Below are 23,107 nucleotides of genomic sequence, written 5' to 3'. Positions count from 1 at the left end.
GTTGCAATTTACGTTATCTCGCAATTTTTCCCCATTTCTTTTTTCTTCCTAGCCGTCCATTAGCTCGTAGCCGCAAACATCTTTATTTCCTAAAGTTAACTCACGGAATATGTTTTTCTGATGGGCTTTGGGGAAAAAATGAAGTACAACATTACTGTAAATGTTACTGAGTTTTTGTTCCAGAACAAAAATTTCTGAAAAATTTTTGCACATCGCGTATCAGTTAAGGAATGATCGGTTGCTAATTTTCATGTTCACCATGCTGCGATTCTCATCTTGCTTCTTTTTTTTTTCGAAATTCCAGACCGAAACTTTTTTTTCGAAATTTTCAAGATTAAAAAAAAGATTAGTTTCCGGGTTTTTCCTATGTATAGGTTTTCCGCTCCCATCTGTGATGTGGACTGTTTTGCACACAATAGTTCCGATGACAAATGACTTCTCCTGAAACCTAGTGTGCTAGGCAACATACCTTTCATTTCCGGAGCTCTCCAAGTCATTATGCTTTGCGGCAAAATTCTTCGACTTATCTGAAAAGAGACTTTTAATAGGGCTTCTTCAACAAATAGGCTAATTGTGCATAGAATCTTTTGAATTGTGAACTTTTGAACTTTTGAATTGTGTACCCAAAGCGCTCAGTGCTGCAGTGTTTTCCACAATCACAAGGGCTACAGAAGTAGGAAGCCGCAAAATTACTAAATGGTGGTTTGTTTGGACAGAATCCCAACTATCACCCTAACGAAACAATTCAAGACTCTCACCACTGTGGAATAAAATAAACAGCTCATCAACCTATTCACATTTCATTCAAGCAAGAATAATTTTGGGAGAAAATTATGGTTCATTACTCTGATTCTACTCTTATTTGCTTCACTTTTCACTGCGTTATTTGAATGAAATGTGTTATATCAATGAAGATATTGTTGGAACTGAACTGTTGTTGTCATTTTGATTAAAAATTGCAGAATTTCCCTGCGACTAAAAAGAAAATTGTCTAAGCTTCTATATCCAGAGGTTAAGCAAGTTAAATAAATAGTCGTCCCTATATATGGGGAGTTTGATCAATATTAGTTCATTTTTTCGGTCCGTTTATCCAGTTTCTACTTTTTTCTCTCCGTAGAATTTCAATGATTTTCCGTTGCTGATTTCTATCTTTCTTTTTCCGACGTAAACGTCATCTCTACTCTTGTTTGGTTCGAATCGATGTTGTCATTATCGCATGACTAGGTGGATAACTAGACTTAATGAGATGATTGGATCAGAACTCGTACAGAGCAACTAAAAGGGAAGGAGAAACAGCAGGATTCATACGGTCCGTGTCACACTTATGTATATGAAATTTTCCCGCTCCCGCCAACAATTTTTCCAAATTTCCCCGCTTTGTCTTCTTTGAGTGCGACTTGCTTGACGGAAAAGGCTTCCAATAAAGTGTTGGATGCAACGGTACTCTTACTCTTAAAATTAGTCTGCAATTTTAATTAGCCATAGTTTTAAAATGTATTCGCTTCATTTTCAGCTCCCATTTTTATCCAAATTTTCGAAACATTACTTTATTTTCAATTATTTCAGTTTTCCAATTTTATTTGAAAAGCTGTTGAACCTCCTGTGGAGAACAACTGTAGATCAGAACAAGATGATCAGACCACCATTCTGAATCGTCAGTGGAACCACGCTCACTGAAGGTGAAGCCTCTGCAGGACGCAGGCGTTTCAGTTTCTTTTGCTCCTTCCACTCCAATTATGATAAGTTAAAGTGTTTATTAAAAAAATTGCGACGATATTCCAGTAGGACCTCAAATACCGACACCATAACTGTCGACAACCAACATTTCTGGGTATTGTCAATTTCTTACGTGTTCTTGCCGCTATCCTAAATCCCTATTGTTTATTTGTTCATACATCGCAGTTCCGTTCCTATTAATAGCAGTGGTCCCGGAAGCTGTTCCCTCGATAATATTTTCTTCTCTTGTTCTATTCCTATGTTTTCGAGTCCAGAAGAGATAATCCGAAAAGACTATGTGATCTGGCACAATGCTGGTGAGAAGGCCGTGCTTGTGTGTGGATGGATGTTGGTGGCACGTTGTTGGCGAGCTGGCAAGCTGTTTGCCTGACAACCTGTTAATCGCTTATGCAAGGCGTTCAGCGGTGTTTTCGGTTTGTTCTACGTGGTTGTGAATACTCACACAATACAATGATGCCTCAGCAGAATGTTCACTCCACTCCGATCCGAGTTTTGCGAAAAAAAAGTCACAATTATTTTTTTTTTTGCATCAGATCAATCACTCAAAAGAATCTTTCTTAATGATCAAAATATAGCGATTGCTTGTGGTGATTCTCAGATTAGCCTCACTTTTTTCGATGTTCACTTTTTCTATAAAGCAACTGGGAACAACGGCTAAGAGGTGAATTTCACGAAATCCTACATAACCTGGCTCACTCTTCGTAATTTTTTATTATATTATTAACACTTAATTATTTTTTAAACTCTGTTTTTGCGTATGTCCTGTCTTTCAAACACTCTTTGTGACCTGCAATTGAGGAATAAGTAGGAAAATGGTAAGCATCTGTTTGGATCGTGCTTCCTCTGATTGAATTTCTTTTTTTATACCTGTTTGTTCCTAAATACGAGTATTTTGGTGATTATTTAGTTGTATTTGTACCATTTCAACTGAAATACAGATTAGTCTACTCATAGAACACTTGTCGTTTACAAGTTAAGATAAATAAATTTAAAAAATTATATATGTATCTCTATCGCTCAATGGTAACCAGTTTCCGCGCCGTCTGCATGGTCCGTGATTCGAAACCGGCCCAAATCTGCAAAAACATCACCTTTCGGCGATCGATAAATTGATACCAGACTTGTCACGGAAGATAAAATGCTGACTCGGTACGTTCGCTCGCAACCGCAAGCCAGTGCATGGGCCATCCTCTATGGTTCGTGAAGCTCAGACAGATCTGAGTGGAACACGAACGAGTTCGTGCATCCCAGGGGAAGCAAAGAACACGAGCTCTTCATATTCTACAACCCACTTCTGAGTTATTCGCTTTATAACGGAAACACTTGCAAGATAAACCATCTGGAGCTCTGCATGCTTTCATTTGCTGTTGCTATGTAGGTTCTCTTTCTAAATTAACTCCTAACAAAGGGTACTACTTCGAAAAAAAAAGACGTACATAGTACAGAGTGCTTTGAGGGAATGCCACCACCCCTTCTTCTTTCCCAGTGTTCCTTTCCAAGAACTTCTCAAACTCTGTAAGCTTTCTCCTAGTTATTTTCAAAAACACCATGGGAGCCGTTTCTCATCTACGAAAGATTGTTTGCTTGCCTGAATGTCCGTGATTTTATCGTTCTCTAGTTTTTATTTGTTACTTCTCTGGATTTTGCTATTTGATATGTAAGATTGAAAAGTTTGATGAACTGCTCGATCTCTGCCAGGAAAAGATCTCAAGGATCTCTGCCATGTGAGCGCTGCCTGTAGCACTCACATGTTTTTTATCCCATTATCAATCTAGTTTTTTTTAGCTTCTAATTCAACAACATTGAAGTTTCAGGATGTTTAGAGGATTTGCAGGATTTCCGCTACTTTGCAACCTTCCTCCGTTTGCAGCATTTCTTTCGTAATTTTCCCTAGAGTTCCTCTTCATTCTGACGATTGTAGATTACGATTTTTCAATCTCTTTTCATCGTTTCTATGCCCCATTTGTTCCTCTTCCTTATGCGCTTGGCAGCTTTGCAAATGTTTTGTAGATTTTTTGCAACTGTGCACAACTACTGAATACTGAAGTAGATCGATGAATTTTTCTCATTGTTCGTCAGTTCTTCCACACTTGCGTTTAAAACTAATTTCAGTTACTATGTGGTGATGATTTCACTCACTGCCTTCTTCGTTATTTTGCGGGCTGGATGCGCTTTCCTTTTCAATTCACAGACGGATATCGCTCATTGCTACGAGTTAGACCTCGAGAATTGCTTTCGGGAGGCTTTTCTGGTCAGTTCGTTCAGCGATTGGGTGGGTTCGAAGGATATTTCTCAGAGGCTTGGCTGAAATCCACTGAAATGTGACGTCTACAGATAGAGATCAACATAAAAAAAGTTCTTGTGGCGTGTTAATGTGACATTCGCAAGTGTCTGTACGTAAGCAACGTTTATATATGTGCTAATTTACTAATTATGGTTCTTTATTCAGAAAAAAAATTGATGTCTCATTATGAATTCAATAAATTTACATTACCTCAAAACACTCATCTCAGTCTGCTTTTCAAAACTACTGATTTTCCCTCAAGATTAAGGAAAATCGCAAATACCAAATTTGCATTCCTCCATGATTTTTTTCTTTAACTCTTTATAGGAAAAGGTGAAGCTTGAAGCCCCAATGTTTAGAAGCCTTGTGGCAGCTTCTATGCATCCTGACGTATTCATTGATCTGATAATTTCCGTTGTTTCAACTCCTACTACCTCAGTAAACTCCATATTCCGATAACACTACTTTAAATAAAGTTATCGGAGATTTGCAAAGTTATTGGTGGGGTTCCTTTCACTGTACGCGTAGCGAGGGTCCCCACACTTCTTCTTATTCTTCTCATCTGAAGGGAATCCATGATGTGTGAAGTGAGAAATCCAGATATCCTAAATTCACTTGCCAGTCTGGATGGGTAAGTGGTCATGCGTATCATTTCTTTAAAAAAATGAAAAAAGAAGCACTTTTCCGGAACTTCGGGAATGGGACGAAACGCTTTTGCCGGATACTTTTCAGAAATCACGTCTATTTGCAAAACGGAAACAAGCTCGTGGTCATGTTTTGCACATCGATCTGCACATCGACAATGGTAGCACGAAGACATTTAAAGCACTAAAAATCCCGCGATCACTGTATCTTCCTGGAGTCAGCGGCCTATTTGCTAGATATTAACCGCAATAGAATTTACTGTTACAAAAGTGGTTTCTCTTTCAAATTGTTTTATTATAGTTCTTAAAACGTTCATTGGTTTGGTAACAGCCTTTTTTCCATTACTGTTTTAAGTCTCTTTTTCTTCTTTTGTTCTTTTTTATTTTGTATTCGAATTCGTTTCCTTCCCTCACCATTCTCGATTTTCCAGGCAGCCATTCATCCACCAATTCGAGGTCGACGAGCCCAATCGGTCCACCATTCCGGTAACATTACAGTGTTGGATAAGCGGAAAGCGGGTAATCAACAGCATAGTGAAGAATTACTACGCATAATTCTTCACCATGTTTTCTTGAACAAAACATTAACACCACATTCAGATCCAACAAATTTACTGCTATGTCACGACGTGCGGAGATTTTCTCTCTGTTTTCACTATCCCGGATGTTCGGAACACGTTGCTGCAGCTGTAAGTCAACGATTTTTCCATACATTTTCCTAGAGATATTCTGAAAAAATTTTTAGTCAACTAAGATTGACAGCATTGCAACATATAATACTTCAAATCGTGTTCGGATGTGCTCAATCCGGTGGGTGCGATGCGTCTTCGGTTAAAGGCTGAGGGTAGAGGCCGAAACTGAGGATGTTGGTGTGTGTTGCGTCAGACGTGTCGCGTTCATCCGGTTGAACACATTCGCCACCGATTACACAACGATGCAATCACATGCTTTCTTTCCTTATATGTGTTCATGTTTCCAGATTGCGTCGGTGCAGTACCATATGGTGTTCGGCAAAAAACTTCCACTACATATTTTTCTTGCATACAAAGGATATGGTAGGCAAGTGAGTGGTTTGCATTCCTTATTTCATTCAGATATAACACAGCTGCTCATGTAAAGTGGTCACTCAGAAAAAAGGTGTCGAACTCCTTTGAGGTCATTGTGCGTTGAAAATACAAGTTATAAATAGACACGTCAGACTTTCAGTTGCTTTGATGCTTGATTGCTTGAGCAACATTCGCTTCACTCTTCCTATTTTCATTATTTTTGTGCTCTCTCTACAATGTTTTGATTTATCATAAAATTTACTTCAGTTTGACCAGCCTGGTACAAGTTTGAAACAATATTTTAGTTCTAGCTATCCAGAAAACAATAGTTCTGTTCAAAACACCTTTTTGACAGAGCAAAGCCCAAAATAAACTTGTTTCTAAAGAAACTTTCTCAAGCGCTAGGTTTTCAAAAGTTGTGGAAATCGCATCGCACACAGAGTTTAGAAACTACTTTATTTTAGGATTTGCTCCGTTAAAAGTGTTTTGAACAGAACTATTGTCCGTTCTATTCTTTCCACACTAAATTTGGATCTTGGCTTTTTTCTGGAATAGCTCATTTCATTTGGGACACGCTAACGCATAAATCATCAGGAAATACAATGCTCGTGGAAACGAGACGAGCATTCGTAGAAAGTTTGGTTTCGTCTCAACAAATTCTGTTAGCGGATGTGATAATGTTTTCTTTTCAGATGTGTGAACAAACGTGTTCTCGGGATGCCATGTTGATATGTCGAAGAGCAATGACTGAAGATGAACAGCAACAGGAGCAGGTGCTGCTCTTCTCATGTTAATGTTGTTATTGCAGCACTTACTGAAATCTTGAATTGAAAGTGGCTGCAATTGCAACAGTCCTTATTTATTTAGCTGTTGTTTTCAAGTTTTAATGCACGCTTTCTTTCATTTCGCTTACACAAAGGGAAAATTTGATTAATCTTTTGTTATTACTCTGAAGAATATCGGCTCTTAGAAGTATCGGATCCAGAGAGGTTGGAGAGGCGTTGCAATGAGTCATAGCGAAGGGAATGTGGAAGCGATGTTTGTATTAGTTTTGACGTTTATAACTTAGTATCATGGTATGTAATGACGCGCATAGAACCTGCGTGTGTTTGTATGCGTGTCACAAATAGATTCCACAAAATTACAAAACTTTTCAACGTTGGGAACCGAACCAGCAACATCTTGACAGACGAGCCGCTCAGCCACTGTGAAGACCTGTGTGGGCGTATGCGAAACTCCTGATAGGGGAGGTTACTTTCAGTGATGTGTTAAAGAAAGCCTACAAACCTTTGTCAGCATTTTCGCCACCAATTCTCCACAACAGTAAGAAAGATTAGGCTTTCGATTATACAGATGGATTGAAAGTTTATGTTCGGCGCATTAACAAACACCAACTTATCGCAATCTCTTTCAAAATATTTTTTCTAGAAAATTTTTAAAGGTAGAGTATCTTTTTCTTACAAAACTAAAAAAAAAACTGATAAACTATGATTAAGATTCCTCCCTAGCCGATGTCTTTTATGACGACTTCTTCCCCAATTTTTACTGATGTAGCATATTTAAAATTCCACATACTATAGTTCTTCTTTCCACATTTTTCTTTCCAATTGCGCTATTAGGGTAATTTTTGAAATATGTGTAAACGCATTTAACGAAACGGCTATGCTCTAAGAACGCTTTGATAGAAAACGTTTTATATCTAGAAAAACCTTGAGCGCTCACACCAATATTGAAGATTGTGCCTCGCTATCAGCACTTTACTTCAATCTTAGAGTTGTAATGACAGCTGGAGATTTAGACATTGTTATAAACTATGCACTGAAACTCCAGTAGTGAAATTCTACAATCGAATCTACAATTTCATATTTCATGCACGAACAATTGTATTATGTTTCCTCTTGACTTCATTCTGCGCATAGAACTGTTCACGCGAACATAGCGGACAAGTGCAGCTGCACTCACAGAATGACAGGAATTCTCTGAAACTGGAGAAAAAGAAACTCGTAATTTCTGCAGTGAGCTCCATAGGGAAAAAATTCAGATTTTCGCTATTTCCACGGCATTTTTCTTTTCAGAATTACATTATGGAGGCGACGACGATTGCTCAAAGTTTTAGTTTTGGAAATGAAGAGACCTGTGACAACTTCCGCAGATCGCTTGCGAAGGTGAGCGTTCCCCTTTCGTTGTTTCTCACACAGTAATTTTTAGTAAAGTAACTAGTAAAGTAGTTTTAGTAACTTTTTAGTATTTTTAGTAAGTAAAATAAATACTTTTTGTTTTATACATTTGCGCATATTTGCGCTGTTTTCATTTTATTATATATATCGTATATTTATATATTTGTAGTACATATTTTTGTGAGCAGTAATAGTTCGAAATTGCACAAAGGAATAATTTTTGGAAGTGTCTGGAAAATAAAACTGGCAAAAGTTATAGAAAGTATTGATTGGACACAAAAATTATTTGTATGGTCACTTCAGCAACACAATTAGTAGCCCCAGTAGGAACTTCAGCTCAAAAGGAAAAGTCGAGGAACATATTAGAAGAAAGTGGGCTCCTGCTGAAAAACGTTCGTGGCCAACTAGAACTTAGTGGACGAAATCGAAACTGACAGAAGCTATGTTTGAAATTAAACGAAAAATGAGAATAAACTTCATTATCTCCAGTGTTCTTTTTATCTGCCATTATTCTGGAAAAGATTTCGGGATTACTTCTTCCATATCTCAAGGCATCTTTTTGATTCCATTGCTTGACCCAATATATTTTGCGAGAATATCACTTTTATCTTGACATTAGTACCGTTGCGAGCATGTCATGGAAAATAATTAGTGTGCCATCAGATCCAGTACTTGGATGATCCCAAAGGATGCCACCATCTTGAACTCAGTTACCCCTTAATGCGTTAATTAAGTGTTATGTCTGGAGAAGTTATCCGATATTGTTTCAGTTAGTGCGATTCCGTAACGAGTTCTGCGGCGACCTGTCGAGATGCACTTGCGCCGAAGCTCGCTGGGAGGCGCCGACCATAAGGTGCTCATTCGACTGCGATCGAATGTGGCGAGAAGACGCATTTCAAGTTGACTCCGCTCACCATGTGGGCTACTTCGCCATGGTTCTGCTTCTCCGAATCACTATGGGGTAATTAGTGAGTGTTAATGGTTGGTCTGTGCATAAGAGCCCAAACATCTTGCCTATCCATGTGAACCAATTGTCCTTCTTTGCGTTTCCTCACAAGATGCATTACTAAGTGTACGGGTAGATAGAATTTGTAGAGTAATCATGTTTATTTCGTATTTATATAAGCTATTACATTATAGAGACCTCAATGGTGAATAAATTTTCTGCAAGATGTTGATGTCTTTGTTCTCTAGCCTACATAGACAAAATATGGGAGCAAAACCGTTGAAATCTCAACAGTAAACACATCAAAAAAGAGGGACTTATTTTTGTAACAATCTGGAAACTCTCTGGGAACACAACTGTATTTTCAAACAAGTACTACATATTTGTGTGCGATCGTCAAGTTGTAATGTTTTATCTGTACTGTTGGAGTTCCTTTGCGAGATTAGAATCGATAAAGGATCTATCTGCTCCAGTATCAAGCAGCTCTTGCACCTCTCGGAGCTCCTTTGTTGACGGATGTATAACTTTTAGAGAGCCGGTCAGAAGAAATATCTGGTCCCCCTTTGTTTTTGTAGACGCGTCTGAGACTGTTAGAATTGTTTGATGTACAGCAGGTTTATTTTCCGGGATGGTTGAAGTTTTCGCGCTTGTTGCGAAATTTTGTGTTGTTTTTTGAATCTTTTCATTCTTTTTTGTGGCAGTATTCCTTGAATTTTCTGGAATTGATGGTGTGGATTTGAAGCACGTTGAAGTATGGTGTTTTTTGCCACAATGCGCACACCCTCTCGATTTGCATTCTGTGGTATTGTGGAATTTTGACCCACAACCCAGACATCGCTGCATCTTTTTGAGGAAATCAACCCTTTCTTTGGGAAGTTTAAGTTTTGTGCAAGATATTGGCCAGTGTTCCTTCGATTCACAATAGAAACAATACAGCGTTCGTTTTCTATCCTGCCAAGGATTTGGTTTTAGTTTCGATGGAAAATTTTTCCTCTCAGTTTTCACCGGCATGTTGCGTTCAATTTCTTGCTCTTGCCGGATAACTGTTTCAAGCGTTTTCATCTGTTTCTTGAGATTCCAGACCTGTTCTGCGGGTAATGAGACTTTTTTCTCTAGTACCCTCCTCTGGATATCTTGCCTGAATTTTGCAAAGATCTTGGACAATAACCATGGGCTATCAAGATTCTCTCCTTTGCTTTCGAGCTGCTTAGTGAGCGATGAAATCTTGTCGAAAAGGTTGCACTGGTCCTGGAGGTCAGTACTTCATGCAGTCCAAGTCTCTAATCTTTCATGTAGATTAGTTATGATTGCAGACGTATTGCCGTACTTTTCCCGCAAGTGTTCCAACACTAGGGGATAATTTGATGCAGTCACTTGAAAGCGTTCTGCAGACTGTCGTGCCTCTCTCTTTAATGCTCTCAGTAAGTAATTGAACTTCTGTAAATTTGAGAGCGGGAGTGAGTGTACTGTGGCTTTAAACAATTCCCAGAAATTGTCCCACTGCCAACTTTTGCCGTTAAATTCTGGGATAGGAAGTCTGGGTAATTCTACGCGGCCCACCGGTGTTTCCTGATTTTGCACTCCAGGGTCCGGATATACTTGTACTCCCGTTTGAGTTCTCATTTTCATCGTCAAGACGTGTTTTTGCACCTCAAGACGCGCGAGAAATGTTTCCGTTTCGGAAAGGAGTGCGTTGACTTTTTCGATGTGTTCCGAAACGCGTTTTTCTTCTTCACCTCCTGGTGGCATTTCTATGCTGTCGACAGTTTCGGCAAACGCGTAAATGGCCTTTTGGAGAGAAGTTTGTACAGTGCGAATATATACTAACGCTGAGTCTATTTCGCACATTTTTGCTGCGAAATCTCCTTCCATGACGGATATTTCGGTTTCACCCAGACTGACATAATTTTTGAGGGCGTCGGCTAGCACATTAAATTGGCGAGTCACGACCCCTTTCCGGATCTTGAGAGAAGTTGCCATTGAGAATGTGGATATACAGATCTATTGTGGCAATGAAAGATAGTAATTGTTAACAACCAGTAGACGATGACTGATGATAATTGCACCGATCGATTCACTGCTCACAATGTTAGTGAAGTTGCTCCGAGATTTTATAGATAAGTAATAGAAATAACCAAAGGAAGCGGAAGCGTTAGCATGCAAATTCACACTGCAACTTGTCTTAGTGCTAATCTCTATCCGGTTGTCGTTCCTTGGTTTTGAGGTCCTTAGTGGTTGTAGCTGAGTTCGTCGGATCTGCCGATGCACCAGTTGTACTGTTGGAGGACTTGTATTGGGCTTCGGTAGTTGACGGTCTCGTATTATGTGCCACGCGGGATATTACTTAGCAACTTTATTCAGCATCACCTCAAACTTGGGTAATTAAAGCATAACGTTAACAGTAACTAAGACAAGCAAAGCGAGCAAATGATTAAATGAGTAATAAAGGCAAGCGATACATGTAGGCAAGAAGAGCTAGCAAAATTATAAACAACACAAAAAGCAAGAAAAATGGCACAATGAACTTTCTACGGCTATTTATATGGTACATTGAGGGCGGAGTAGACTATTATGATGTCCTGTACAAGCTAACACAAAGAAGTACTCGGTTGGCCTGTAAACATCTTTGTCCAATGAATCATTTTTTGCTACTGCGAACCTAAGGACTACAAATTCGGCCGCCAGACTGCGCTAACTCAAATTACATTATGAATAATCGACAGATAAGCATTGCTATAAGACGCAAAAAAGCAGCTATTGAGCTAATTAAGTAGTATCACGTTCGTGATACTATCCCTGAGAGGATGTTAATTTAACTTTTTGTAGTTCAATAGGTTGCTTATACAGAATTATATATCCAGAAACATTTTCAAGCTCCTTGAACCTAGTAAGCATCCTTGTTTCTCTCGAAGTAAACAGTTTACCTGCTACAATGGATGCTGATCCTGTCAAGCGCAGCATTTCAGGATCCGATCGGCCACTGAAGTTGTGACGATCAAATACCGGCTAAACTCTAACTTGAAACGAGGGGATGGTCCAGCGGTCTTAATCCAGGTAATCAAAGTCATGAAAGAATGTTTCAGGCAGCTATCGCCCAAGAAATCTCACCAAATAAATGGTATGGATCAGCACAGAAAGTAGTTGAGCGACGCTATGAAACGCTAACCCGCCTTTGTTTTCTACATATAAAGAACTCTTAAAGATAGAGATTTTTTCAATCCTCATGGGAATGCCAAAGAAGGCAACGGATGTGAGCGAAGGCATATGCATGCAAATATAAAGTAGAGTATGTATACCCCAGTTAAAACACTTCTAGGACATAAATGGTGTCAGGCCCACCGTGATGATTCTGCGTCGTTCTCGAGAAAGGGTCAATCGGTTACTTTGAATGGGAAGGGCAGTAGCCGTTGTGCGATGTCGTGGTGCACTGCAATACATAGCGGAAATGGATTCGCTACTGATAACGTGCGAATATTATGGCCGCCTTAAAGGCATCACCCCACGAATCTGAGGTGGTGCAGATTTCAGGTGGAGTATTCGTATACGGGATGGGAGACTACGGAGAGAGAGGTGATTCCGTCCATTTCTTCCTAATTGCCGTAAAAAACGGCCCGGAAGATACGGCTGCATTCGTTTTGGCGCACCATTTTGTACAAGAGGTTCGACTGGAGCGCGCCAGTCTTGTACGGCGCCGCATCTTCCGGGCCGTTTTTTACAGCAATTAGCAAGAAATGGACGGAATCACACCCCTCTCCGTAGTCTCCCATCCTGTATACGAATACTCTGCCTGAAATCTGCACCACCTCAGATTCGTGGGGTGATGCCTTTAATGTATTATCGCTTTCCTCGTTACTGTTCATTCGTTGTAATGGTGTCAAGGTACTCCCTCCACGCTTAGATCTAAAGATTTTTCCCTCTTTGTTAATAGCTTACTATGAAAGACGTTTAAGATAACTGCATCTATACGACAATTTCAAGTAGTAGGACAAAATTCAAATGAGCGGCATCAAACGTGAGCCTGACGTAACCACACTCCTCTCCATAATCTAATAATAATAATAATCTCATATTGGTGCCAGATTGGTGCACCACGGTTAGAAAGTAGTAGGACGGCTCTGCAGAACTAGATTGGTGCGTCTTTCCAAGCAAGCAGTCGAGTGGCTCTGATAGCATCAGATTTGCGGCGGGCGCTCGAATGTGAGGTTAGTGATGAACCATCCCTAATTGGGTCAAAGAAACTAAGCAAGTTACTGTGTTAACTTCTAAGTTTTTAAAGCCTAAAAATCATGCGTTGTGGGAGGGGGTGGTTGCATCTTAGTACACGCTAATGTATATTCACCCTCCTGCACCTTTTTCTTTACAATTTTCAATTCCAGCCGAGCCGAACACACATAAATTTAGTTATTTAGATTCAATAGCTATCAGTCAACATATTTTAATTTAGGACCCCTATCTTTATTATTCTGGTGGTGTTACTCATATCATTCTATCTTGATACGATTTTGAAAAAGAAGCTGAAGAAAAAGGCTCTTTCTAATACGCGCGTCAAAGAATGTTATTCAGCGCAAGGGTATAAATAGAATATAGATGTGCATTCATATCTGAATGGATAACTGACTGAGTCCGTTTTAAAAATGTAATATCGATATGAGATAACAATGATATCACAACATTGTAATAACAATAGCTAGTACTCTCCTGTCAGTAAGATTACTGCCAAATTCTCCGTCATTAGACATACTGGGAAACACTTCTGAAAAGTGAGTAGCACGTTGTTGACAATAGCAACAGTTTTGAATGTGAAGGAGAAATCACGGAAAGTGTTTGAAACTCATTGGCTGTTTTGTAGTTTTCTATCCGGCAGATACATTACTGAGATTATGCACCCTCAATTTTTTCAACCTTATGTGTTTTTTTTTTTGCAACAAAATTCTCATTTGTTCGGTTCCGTTTAGAAAAAATTGTAGTTGCTCTTTCAATCTTATGAATTCTAATGCGAGGAAATGCTGATATGAACAACGTTTATTAAGTCAAATGTAATTAAAATACTATTTACACGACAGCGGACATAGTTCATACTTGAGAGAAGCCCCAACATTTTTTTTCGACCCACTCTAATTGGGTAGGCCAGCGACAACCGCATGCTCAATGCCACATTCATTCAATCCTCGCACAATACGGAAATACCCTGAAATATGTGGCTAAAGTGTCGCTAAAGTCGGTGTTCCAAGAATGGTCTTTGTAGCTTTTCTTTCAAAAAGTGGTCTTTGTTGTTCTTCTTTGAAAAATAAATCTGAATTGCGAAGGCTACCGTTCTCTCCCCAGTCGGTGTTCCAAGAATTGGCGACAAGCCAGTACGGCGTCTGGTTATCGACACCCCATCCAAGAATTCTCACAGCGTGTCCGCCAACTTGCTTTCCCGCAGTGTGCTGTAAGCATTCAATTACAAAAAAACATCAGTGGCTTGTAATAAATAATAATAATAAATAATAATATGTAATAAAGAAGGTGTTCGTTAGATCGTCCGTGAGAAATGAGCTAACAAGATTATTTGAGGCGTAGAGAAAGGAATAGAAAGACGAAGATCAATGTTTCCCAATGAATTTTTCTCTACTAACAGTGGTGGGTTTAGTCGACTTTGCGCGAATGCAATATTTACAATCCCACTGGGACATTCGTGGTCCTTAAGTCGGCACAATATGTAAATATTGCTACTTATTTTAATAGTTACTTTTTTAAGCAAGGACTGGAATAATCAAAAATGTTAGATTGGCGCCATTCTGATGCATATCCTCAAGTTGACTTTCCCGACCAACTCGTTTTCTCAAGTACGGAGGAAACCCATCAAACTAACCACATAAACACCACCGGTGTACTGGTAGAAATCCTCGTAAACAGTGTACGCAGCTTCAACAGGGCCATTGGTCATGATCTCTTTCTGTATTCCTTGCACCGTCTTTGCTACTCCATACGCCGATTTTCCTGGAGTAAAACACATTAACACAAGTTTTTAGTAACTAAGAAAATCATACCATAGTGTTTGTCGTCACTGTATTTAGTAGGATATCCAGCAATGCAAGTGTTAGTGCACACAGGTGTGTCGTATTCATTTTCTGGACATGGGCCGTAGTAGGTCTGGTTGGCATGATGACCGCATGGTGGAATTGGGTATGGCTTGCATCCGGACTGAATTGTCCCAGTTTTTTCCACTAGCTTCGACTTTTTTTTCAAGAAGATGGAATTATTTGATGAAAATTTCTACTGATTTACAGTCAGCAAAAAAGTTGTTGTAATGCGGTGACGCGACGCGTCCTCGGTGAAGGTGTGCACTGGGTCCTCTTCGCAGTATGCAGAAAACTCCTCGGACCTCTGTACTTTTACTTTTTACGGCTTCCGTTTTTTTTTGTGTAGTAGTGTATGAATAAAAAAACATAGCTTTTACAAGCTTCTTTTCCAGTGGTTTTTTTCTTTTGTTTTCTTCCTGAGTCATCTCTTAAATTTTGGTTTGTAGGGGTTCAAGTTTCATTATTTTATGTGTAATTGTGCGCGGTTAGCGTTTATTGTGATAAGACTCATAGGAAAATCCCAAAATCGGCCAAAGCAAAATACTAATTATAAGCGATTGTTCAAGTCTCTGCAGCATTCTAGATATGGTAAGTAGTTTCTCCTTCAGCAATAGTATAGGTGCTATTTGCTACAGCATCTCTGAGTTCATAGTTTGCGTCGAAGTTTTCGACACAGTACAAGCGACCACAACGCGAACAAACGGTATCGATGAGCAGCTATAGCATGCGCGTCTCGAAGGAAGAAGAAAAAGAAAAGCAGACCCTGTGTCTGTACTTCACTACAATCTGTTTCAAGGATTTTTTTAGTGTTTGTTCTACATTGAATAACTGAATGGTGAAGAAAACGGTAATGAAGAAGGAGCAAGACCAGAATGTTCTTCGCAGCAAGTACAGGTATCCTCTATTAAAAAACTTATGAATTGCAAACTCTCAGACATACGAATAAACAAAACTATGAGTCTTGGCTTCAGTTTGTTTCCCATGTATACATTAGTGTTTTACCATCATGTTTTAGATCAACAATATTTGTATGCTCTCCCATCTCAGTGTATTGAGCGCATTTTATGTACGCGAATCTGAGTACGGTATAATGCCACCAAAGGGTGAATAATGAGAAACGAACTTTCGTTCTAAACGTAACTCATTTGTGAATTGAGGACTGTCTGTACGTAGCTGGCCATTGGCAATGTATCTTACTGTTCAAATTCATGAATTAATGTTTATTTAACTCACCTGCGATTCGTAGGAACCACCAGTGCAAATTCCATGTTTCATCCAGTACCTCCATGCCTCAATTGGATACCCTCCTTCGCAACTGAAATTAAGGAGTTTGTTAGAGAAAAGAAGACACACTTACATATCAAAATATGCCGTTGCACAACACCCACAATGTTCTTTATTTTCAATGTAACCGCTGGCTTCTCGTAAAACATCTTGCTTATATTCGGTCAAGAAGAAAACTATTTAATGCATCACTCATTTTCAGCTTCTTTTAATTGTTGCAGCCCATCCCTTTTTCCAATCCTACTTCTCATTCTCTCATTTTCGGCCTACAATGGAAATTTCACAAGGGAATATTTAAACTCACCCGTCGCCGCAGGTTTTTCCGCAGCAAGAAAGAACGTCATCTACGGAAATAGTTACCTTAAAGGATCATAATTTTCACTTGTTTTCATTACATCATCACCGATAACTTACTTGTGTATTTCCGTTGCTAGCGATGCAAATGCGATCCGACATTGCTTCCGCGGCCCCGAAAGCCCAACATGATCCTTTTAATTTCTCGTGTGAGAAGAAACATTTAAATAAGCGACTCATGATATTTCCGCGAGCTTACCACAGTCTGACTGGTCACGAATGTTTGAAATTGAAGAGCACTGCGGCCACTGTACTCGTGCATCAAAACTGAAGTAACATAATTCAGAGCTTGGTTGAAGGTTTCTACTGGGTTTGAGAATGAATTGCTGGCGTTTTCTATTTTCAAATTGAAAGTTCGATCAGAAGTAAAAAGTATCTACAAAATCTTATTGGTCAATTAAAATAGAATGTCTCGCTTGTACAAGAGCGCCGGGTTCTTGGTTTTCAATTTTATTGACGTTTCTTTTTTCAGATTACTAAAATGGAGTGTTAAATAAACAAAACGAAGCGTTTTCGACGTCTGCTCTTCGCATTTGTTCGAGTTGGTAAAACCAACGTTGAATTTATGCTGTGGGGTGAGCGTCCAGTGAACCATGATAAACTTGAAAAAGAACGAAATTGATTCAATAAGCTAGTAAAAGAAGGAAAAAAACATTTTGGAAAACAGTATGGTGTATGGAAATCCTAATTGAATGGTGGGTGGAAGACGTTTAGAAAGGTGTAAGGAAGAATAACGATCAAAAAGAGTACAATATTGTTTGATTTGCAGTAAATTCCGTCTTTCAAAGAAAAAAGCGAACTGTCTCCCAACTCATAAAAATCTGACGAACGGTGCGCACTCGGTAGTTGATATATAAATTACAATTTTTGAGTATTCATGGACAGCACTGATCTCAGCTTCAGCAGCCTCATTGTCTCGATTAAATGCAAGAAACAAATCGTAGGAAGTACTCGATTTTGCCCACTTTACCCCTTTTCAATGATCAAAAAAAATAGCTAACAAAATTAAGAAAGCAACACACTAGCACTAGGAGCGTATTATTCTCTATCAAACAATATCTAGCAAGTATTTTCCATTTCTATGGGCATTTTTAGAACTGAAAATAAACGCTCGCGTCTCACTCCTCAGCCTAATACTTTAAACTACGTTTGGTTATGCATTAATATTGCTAACCTGTCAGGTATAGCAGCGTCGATGGCAAGCTCCTCTTCATGTGACGGTGCTGCTAAATATTTAACATCCATTAATTTCGCCTTCATCGACTCCATGCTGAACTTCGGTACCGCAGCCTAAGAATTTCTTTGTGAGAACTGAGAAGTTATTGCAGTCATGATTGGTGATTACCTTGAAAAATTGCTGATTTTTGTTAACGTACTCAGCAAGTGCCTCTCCAGTCAGGCTTTCGGCCTCTCTCGTGATCACTCGATTGCGAAGTTGTTCTATATAGTTTAGAATGTTAGCTCTTGTGATCTACAGGGATAAGCAGTTTTACATGGAGCACTGCATCTCAACAATGGGGAAACTTGCCTAGGACATCATGTTTCTGAACGGAAAATCCATTTGCAGCTGTTAAGGAAAGGAGAACCAAAAATATGCTCCTCTAAATGCAAAAGAGGGATATCAGTGTTAAAGAGAAAATGTAGTCGTAGCACCACTTACCATTTTCATGGAAAGCCGACGAGCCAACTTTTCAGATAAGAGCATACCTTTATATCGTGCTTATTTGTGCACCAAATTATTTCTTCTTTACTCGCTATTTTTTTACTGCCGCAATAAAAACATTGACGCAAAACCCATTATCTTACACATCGCTCAGCAGTAGCTGGTGATATGCTGAGGAAGAATAGGTAATTATTTCGCTATCAGTTACTTATTGCTAGCGCACATGATATGTGCCCCAATATCGCTACGCAGTGGTACATGCAAACTCGAACTTCCGCGGTCCGCAGGATGGGAACCAGCAGCAGTGTCAGCAAAGCGCATTCTATCAATCAGATAATTTCTTTCTTCTCACCTCAGAAATCTACCCGATCCTCCTTCTTCGTCACTTCCTCCAACTTCACAACGTTTTCAGCTTCGCTTTAACGTCCGTTGCTGAAGGCACCGAAGCTAAATTAAGATAATCTCTCCGTATTGTTGTGAAATGCGCTTTTTATGATTGACGGTTCCCAGTCGTCTTTGAAGAAGAACTAAGAAACGAGGGATTGATACACTTTTGAGTGTGGGCTGATTCTTTCGTGTATATGTTATTGGCAATCTGCCTCTCCCTAGAAATGTGTCCTCTGTTTTCTGACTAGGAAGTGAGCTTCCTGTTCAGTCGATAAACCTGGAAATGGTAAGCATGACTATGCGTAATCTTAAACATGTGCTTCAACATCAGCGATGCAGAAGTTGGAAGACCTGAAATCAGGTGCAGAAAATCACGATTTAGACTAGTTGTTCCGAAAATTCTAGCTTAGAGTCGTATACCCCTCAACGACGTGGAGCTGCTTGACGAAGAACAAGAACTCCCCCGAAACGAAGACCGAGAACTCGAAAAATCAAAGTGTCAGTCAGCGAAAATAAGAAGCGTTTCGTTGCGATTTTACGTGAAGCAGAGATGGAACGAAACTTGTAGGTGTTGAGACATGCTTTGTCCTTCGCAGAACAGTCTTCAAAATAAACAGACAAATGGGAAAACACAACAAAAACGCGAAGAGCGCGAGTAGAACTCAGTAACGCCTCGATTCAAAGCAGCTACTGGAAAGGTTTTTGCTCAACTTTTTTTAAAATTTTTTAAAGGAAGTTTATTATTATTAGTTTACCTTCAGTTCAAAAGAAGCATATGGCAGCTTAAACAAAACATTATTTATCGAAATAAAAACCACTAGAATCAATACGCTTTTGCCAACGAGAAACAAGTGTATTTATTTAGTTCTTGACGAGACAAAGTCTTTAGAGGCCGTTTCGGCATCTTCTCGGTTCCTGAAGCATTTCTAGCGAAGAAGAATGTTGAGTTTCTTGAAAAAGTTGTAGTCATGAAGGCGAGAGATCCGACGAGTATGATGGATGGAGAGGAGTCTCGTAGCCCAATTCGTTCAACTTCTGCAGGGTCTATTGTGAGACGTGTGGGCGAGCGTTGTCTTGAATCTGGATTGGTCCCTTTCTTTTGACCAGTGCCGGGCATATACAATACAACACATGAACATTGAAAAACCAATGGTGAGTGACGGTGCGGCACCGTCGGCCTCCGTCGCTTGCTCGTAACTTGTCATTAAATAGGAATTTAGAAACAGTTTATATGTCGCTAGATTCTTCTCTTTGCTATCTATCTAAGACTGCCGTTGAGAAAAAAGCAAAATGACGCCAAATATACGCCAAAAGCAATATTTTAAACCTAACATACCCTAAGGTTTTTTTAAGGTGTGTGTGTGTGTGTGTGTGTGCGTGCGTGCGTGCGTGCGTGTGTGTGTGTGTGTGTGTGTGTGTGTGTGTGTGTGTGTGTGCGTGCGTGCGTGTGTGTGTGTGTGTGCGTGCGTGCGTGCGTGCGTGCGTGTGTGTCCGTCCGTCCGTCCGTCCGTCCGTCCGTCCGTCCGTCCGTCCGTCCGAAGGTATAAAATTGTGCGCCTCAAAAGCTCCAACGCGTCATATTGGTGCTGTGCACAAATAAGGTATAAAATTGTGCGAAGCGAAAACAAAGAAATGACAAAGCAACATGCTATAAATGGGAACTTGTTATCGTCCATCATTGCACCAATTCAATGAATCTTGTACGTCTTGAGTGTTCCAACACCCGCACACAAATCGACAAGAATACGTTGTCCAAAATCGCATGTACCTGCCAATAAATTTGTGTTGTATTTTCCGATGGTGGATGGAGATCGCAAGTTTTTTTTGTAGTTTAACTTATAAAGTGTTAGTCACACATGAGAAAACTTAGTTTCGACTTTGTGCCCGAGTTTCCTCATGTTGGAGAGGATTTTCGGGATATAAAAAACACAGCGAAAAAGAGCAGCCGTAACTCATAGAGGATTTCATGACACATGAAACTTTGAAGACAACAAACAGCAAAACAAATAAACATCACAGCTGTCGTCTATGTAGTAGATATCAATCTAACCAATACTTCCCGGTCACGTCAGTCGTTGATCGAACGTCGTGCGACGTCTCGGCAGGGCTCAAAATTCGTTGTAAAGAAAGAAGTTTTACAGAGGACTCATTTTTCCAAACTCCATTTCCGAGAATCCACAGAAGCAACCTGACAAGGACGCTAACCTATTCACCAGGGGTGCGCGTAAAGAGGGAAAGAGACCGGCGGAATTTCCAGCATGCCCCGGTCATGCCTCGTCAGGGCAATTAGCGATGGTGCGTGTCCTAAAGAGATTCACTTTCGTTGGCACCTAAATAACTGTCTCTGCTTACCTACCCCTAATCATACGCTGCGTCACCGGCCAGGTTATAATTCACTTTCTGTTGAATTGTTCTGGAGAATCAGACACATTCACTGCAATTTTGTAACGTGAGGTGATCTCAATTTAGTAATCGTACCAGAAGCAAGAGAAATCCTCACGTGAAGTTTGAGATAAGGATGTATCTAGTAGCTTCAAATTACGTGCATAAAAATTTTCGTTAAAGCGGAACATTCAAGCTCTCAAAACTAACTCAAAAGTAATGAGAATTAACATTATCCTGTAACTCCCAAGCTTTCTTGTAGCCTAACTTATTTCTGGACAGAGGGACCTTCTGTATCTCTGACTTCCGGGAACTTACAGGAAGAAAAAGAGTTCAAATTTGGTAAGATTTCTAGACTTTCTGAAGGTGATATAAAGACAAACTCACTGCCTTTCTTTATAAGAACACCATACAAAATCCCATGTGCTTCTATCTAACGCTATTATTCTTTGACTTATTCGGTCATTTCGACAGCTCACACCACTCTACTTTGCATATTTCCTTGTAACTGCACAGTTTTCAGCGTCTCTATGGCAGGAAGGATATCTATGGCGATTGTCTGCGTCTTCATGAACGACTGGAGCGTGACCTCGTCGAGATATGTTCGCGTATCCGCCGGCATATCCACTGGGCTGTCTCGGAGGCATCGCGGAGAATCCGCCGGGACCCTCTTTACAGTTACCCATTCACCAGGACATCCTTATTTATAACTTATAGGCCTGCCAAGTATCTCTGACCTTTCAAGTTTTATATCGCAACAATCTTAGCCCCTTCAAATTAGTAAGAACCATTATGCGCCTCCACAACGGCTTACCGCCCCAGTCGCGTAGAGATGACTCTCCGGTCGAACTGCGATGCACAGCGAAGGTATATGGTAGCGCCTCCCAAGCGGAGAAGTTGAACACCTCTTATATTCCGACTCCTCAAAATCGGAAGCCTAGCTAAGAGTAAGCCACTGCTTAGATTCACCTCCGTTTTTGGACAATGTCGTGAGGTGTCTCCCTGAATCATACAGGTTTGCGGCGACCTGTGTTAAAAGCCGAGATCGCCATGGCAGGCTGCCCAAAAGCCTACTTCTTGCCCCAACATATACACTGAGGGCAGTTACCACTGCCACATCTACGATGTTACACAACACCCGGCAGATCTTCGCAGTTCCGACTCATGGGCAATGTACCACTTCGCCGATCCAGCGGAATATATGTCGAAAGGAAAGCATAGATGAGCCGGTTACATTAAGAGAAGAATCAACTACAGATGAACTAAAAGAACGCTCGAGTGGATTACAAGGGATGCGAAACGTCTTAGGGAGACCGCAAACGAAATGGGGTGATGTGTTGGCTGCACAGATGGATCAGCTGAGAACTCAACTGGTTACACTCAGAATCTCATCAACATCACTCGCAAACTTGACAACATTTTGGATGACGATAGCGAGGGAACGAAACGACTAGAAAAGATGCTGGGGCCTGCATGTTTAGTGAAGACGAGCCATCTAAGGTCATCTAAGTATATATTGTTTTTCAGAAACAGATAAAACTTGGACATCTCATCCTATGTCACCGGGAAGTAAAAAGATCTACAACGAAGGGTTAAAGGCATCACCCCACGAATCTGAGGTGGTGCCGATTTCAGGTGGAGTATTCGTATACAGGATGGGAGACTACGGAGAGGGGGGTGATTCCGTCCATTTCTTCCTAATTGCCGTAAAAAACGGCCCGGAAGATACGGCTTCATTCGTTTTGGCGTACCATTTCGTACAAGAGGTCCGATTAGAGCGCGCCAGCCTTGTGCGGCGCCGCATCTTCCGGGCCGTTTTTTACGGCAATTAGCAAGAAATGGACGGAATCACCTCCCTCTCCGTAGTCTCCCATCACGTATACGAATACTCCACCTGAAATCTGCACCACCTCAGATTCGTGGGGTGATGCCTTTAATGTCGCGACATCCCATCAGGAAGAAAAAGAAGGCTCTTCACTCTTCACTCAAACAATTATCTATCCACTAAAATTCAACACTTTTTGGTCGAGTTAATTTTCTGTTCAATCAAAAAAGACAACAATAATTAAGACTGACATTTGGAAAACAATTCAACAAATATTTGACAGAACAAAACAGAGCAGGCAAAGTCTCGAAGG

The 23,107-nt window shown here is 40.2% G+C and overlaps 4 protein-coding genes across 6 annotated transcripts; 2 read left to right on the top strand and 2 right to left on the bottom strand.

Annotated features, from left to right (window-relative positions):
- Nucleotides 1-3,862: 3,862 nt before the first annotated feature.
- Nucleotides 3,863-8,853, top strand: RB195_014015 (uncharacterized protein; the record flags this gene model as incomplete). Of its 2 annotated transcripts, none has more annotated exons than XM_013438718.2 (7): nt 3,863-3,988; nt 5,097-5,184; nt 5,266-5,354; nt 5,645-5,728; nt 6,404-6,484; nt 7,787-7,876; nt 8,659-8,853. In XM_013438718.2, the coding sequence occupies 7 exons, from the start codon at nt 3,863-3,865 to the stop codon at nt 8,851-8,853; spliced, it is 753 nt and encodes a 250-aa protein (XP_013294172.2). The 2 variants fall into 2 exon arrangements, with proteins under 2 accessions (XP_013294172.2, XP_064059978.1); XM_064204097.1 differs by having other exon boundaries at nt 3,863-4,009.
- Nucleotides 8,854-10,097: 1,244 nt separating this feature from the next.
- On the bottom strand, nt 10,098-10,814 carry RB195_014014 (uncharacterized protein; the record flags this gene model as incomplete). Its single annotated transcript, XM_064204096.1, has 1 exon — nt 10,098-10,814. One exon carries the CDS (start codon nt 10,812-10,814, stop codon nt 10,098-10,100), a length of 717 nt encoding a protein of 238 aa, XP_064059977.1.
- Nucleotides 10,815-13,948: 3,134 nt separating this feature from the next.
- Nucleotides 13,949-18,242, bottom strand: RB195_014013 (uncharacterized protein; the record flags this gene model as incomplete). Of its 2 annotated transcripts, XM_064204095.1 has the most annotated exons (12): nt 13,949-14,022; nt 14,146-14,263; nt 14,689-14,816; nt 14,867-15,020; nt 16,133-16,214; nt 16,488-16,543; nt 16,598-16,671; nt 16,737-16,804; nt 17,712-17,827; nt 17,883-17,977; nt 18,066-18,138; nt 18,198-18,242. In XM_064204095.1, the coding sequence occupies 12 exons, from the start codon at nt 18,240-18,242 to the stop codon at nt 13,949-13,951; spliced, it is 1,083 nt and encodes a 360-aa protein (XP_064059975.1). The 2 variants fall into 2 exon arrangements, with proteins under 2 accessions (XP_064059975.1, XP_064059976.1); XM_064204094.1 differs by lacking the exon at nt 18,066-18,138 and having other exon boundaries at nt 17,883-18,008.
- A 4,382-nt stretch (nt 18,243-22,624) lies between these two features.
- RB195_014012 (uncharacterized protein) lies at nt 22,625-23,003 on the top strand (the record flags this gene model as incomplete). Its single annotated transcript, XM_064204093.1, has 2 exons — nt 22,625-22,735; nt 22,836-23,003. 2 exons carry the CDS (start codon nt 22,625-22,627, stop codon nt 23,001-23,003), a joined length of 279 nt encoding a protein of 92 aa, XP_064059974.1.
- Nucleotides 23,004-23,107: the final 104 nt, after the last annotated feature.

The sequence above is a fragment of the Necator americanus genome, chromosome V (genome assembly GCF_031761385.1).
Source record: "Necator americanus strain Aroian chromosome V, whole genome shotgun sequence".
NCBI classification, from domain to species: domain Eukaryota; kingdom Metazoa; phylum Nematoda; class Chromadorea; order Rhabditida; family Ancylostomatidae; genus Necator; species Necator americanus.
The sequence above is the reverse complement of the archived record's forward strand: the minus strand, read 5'-3'. Positions and strand labels throughout refer to the sequence as shown.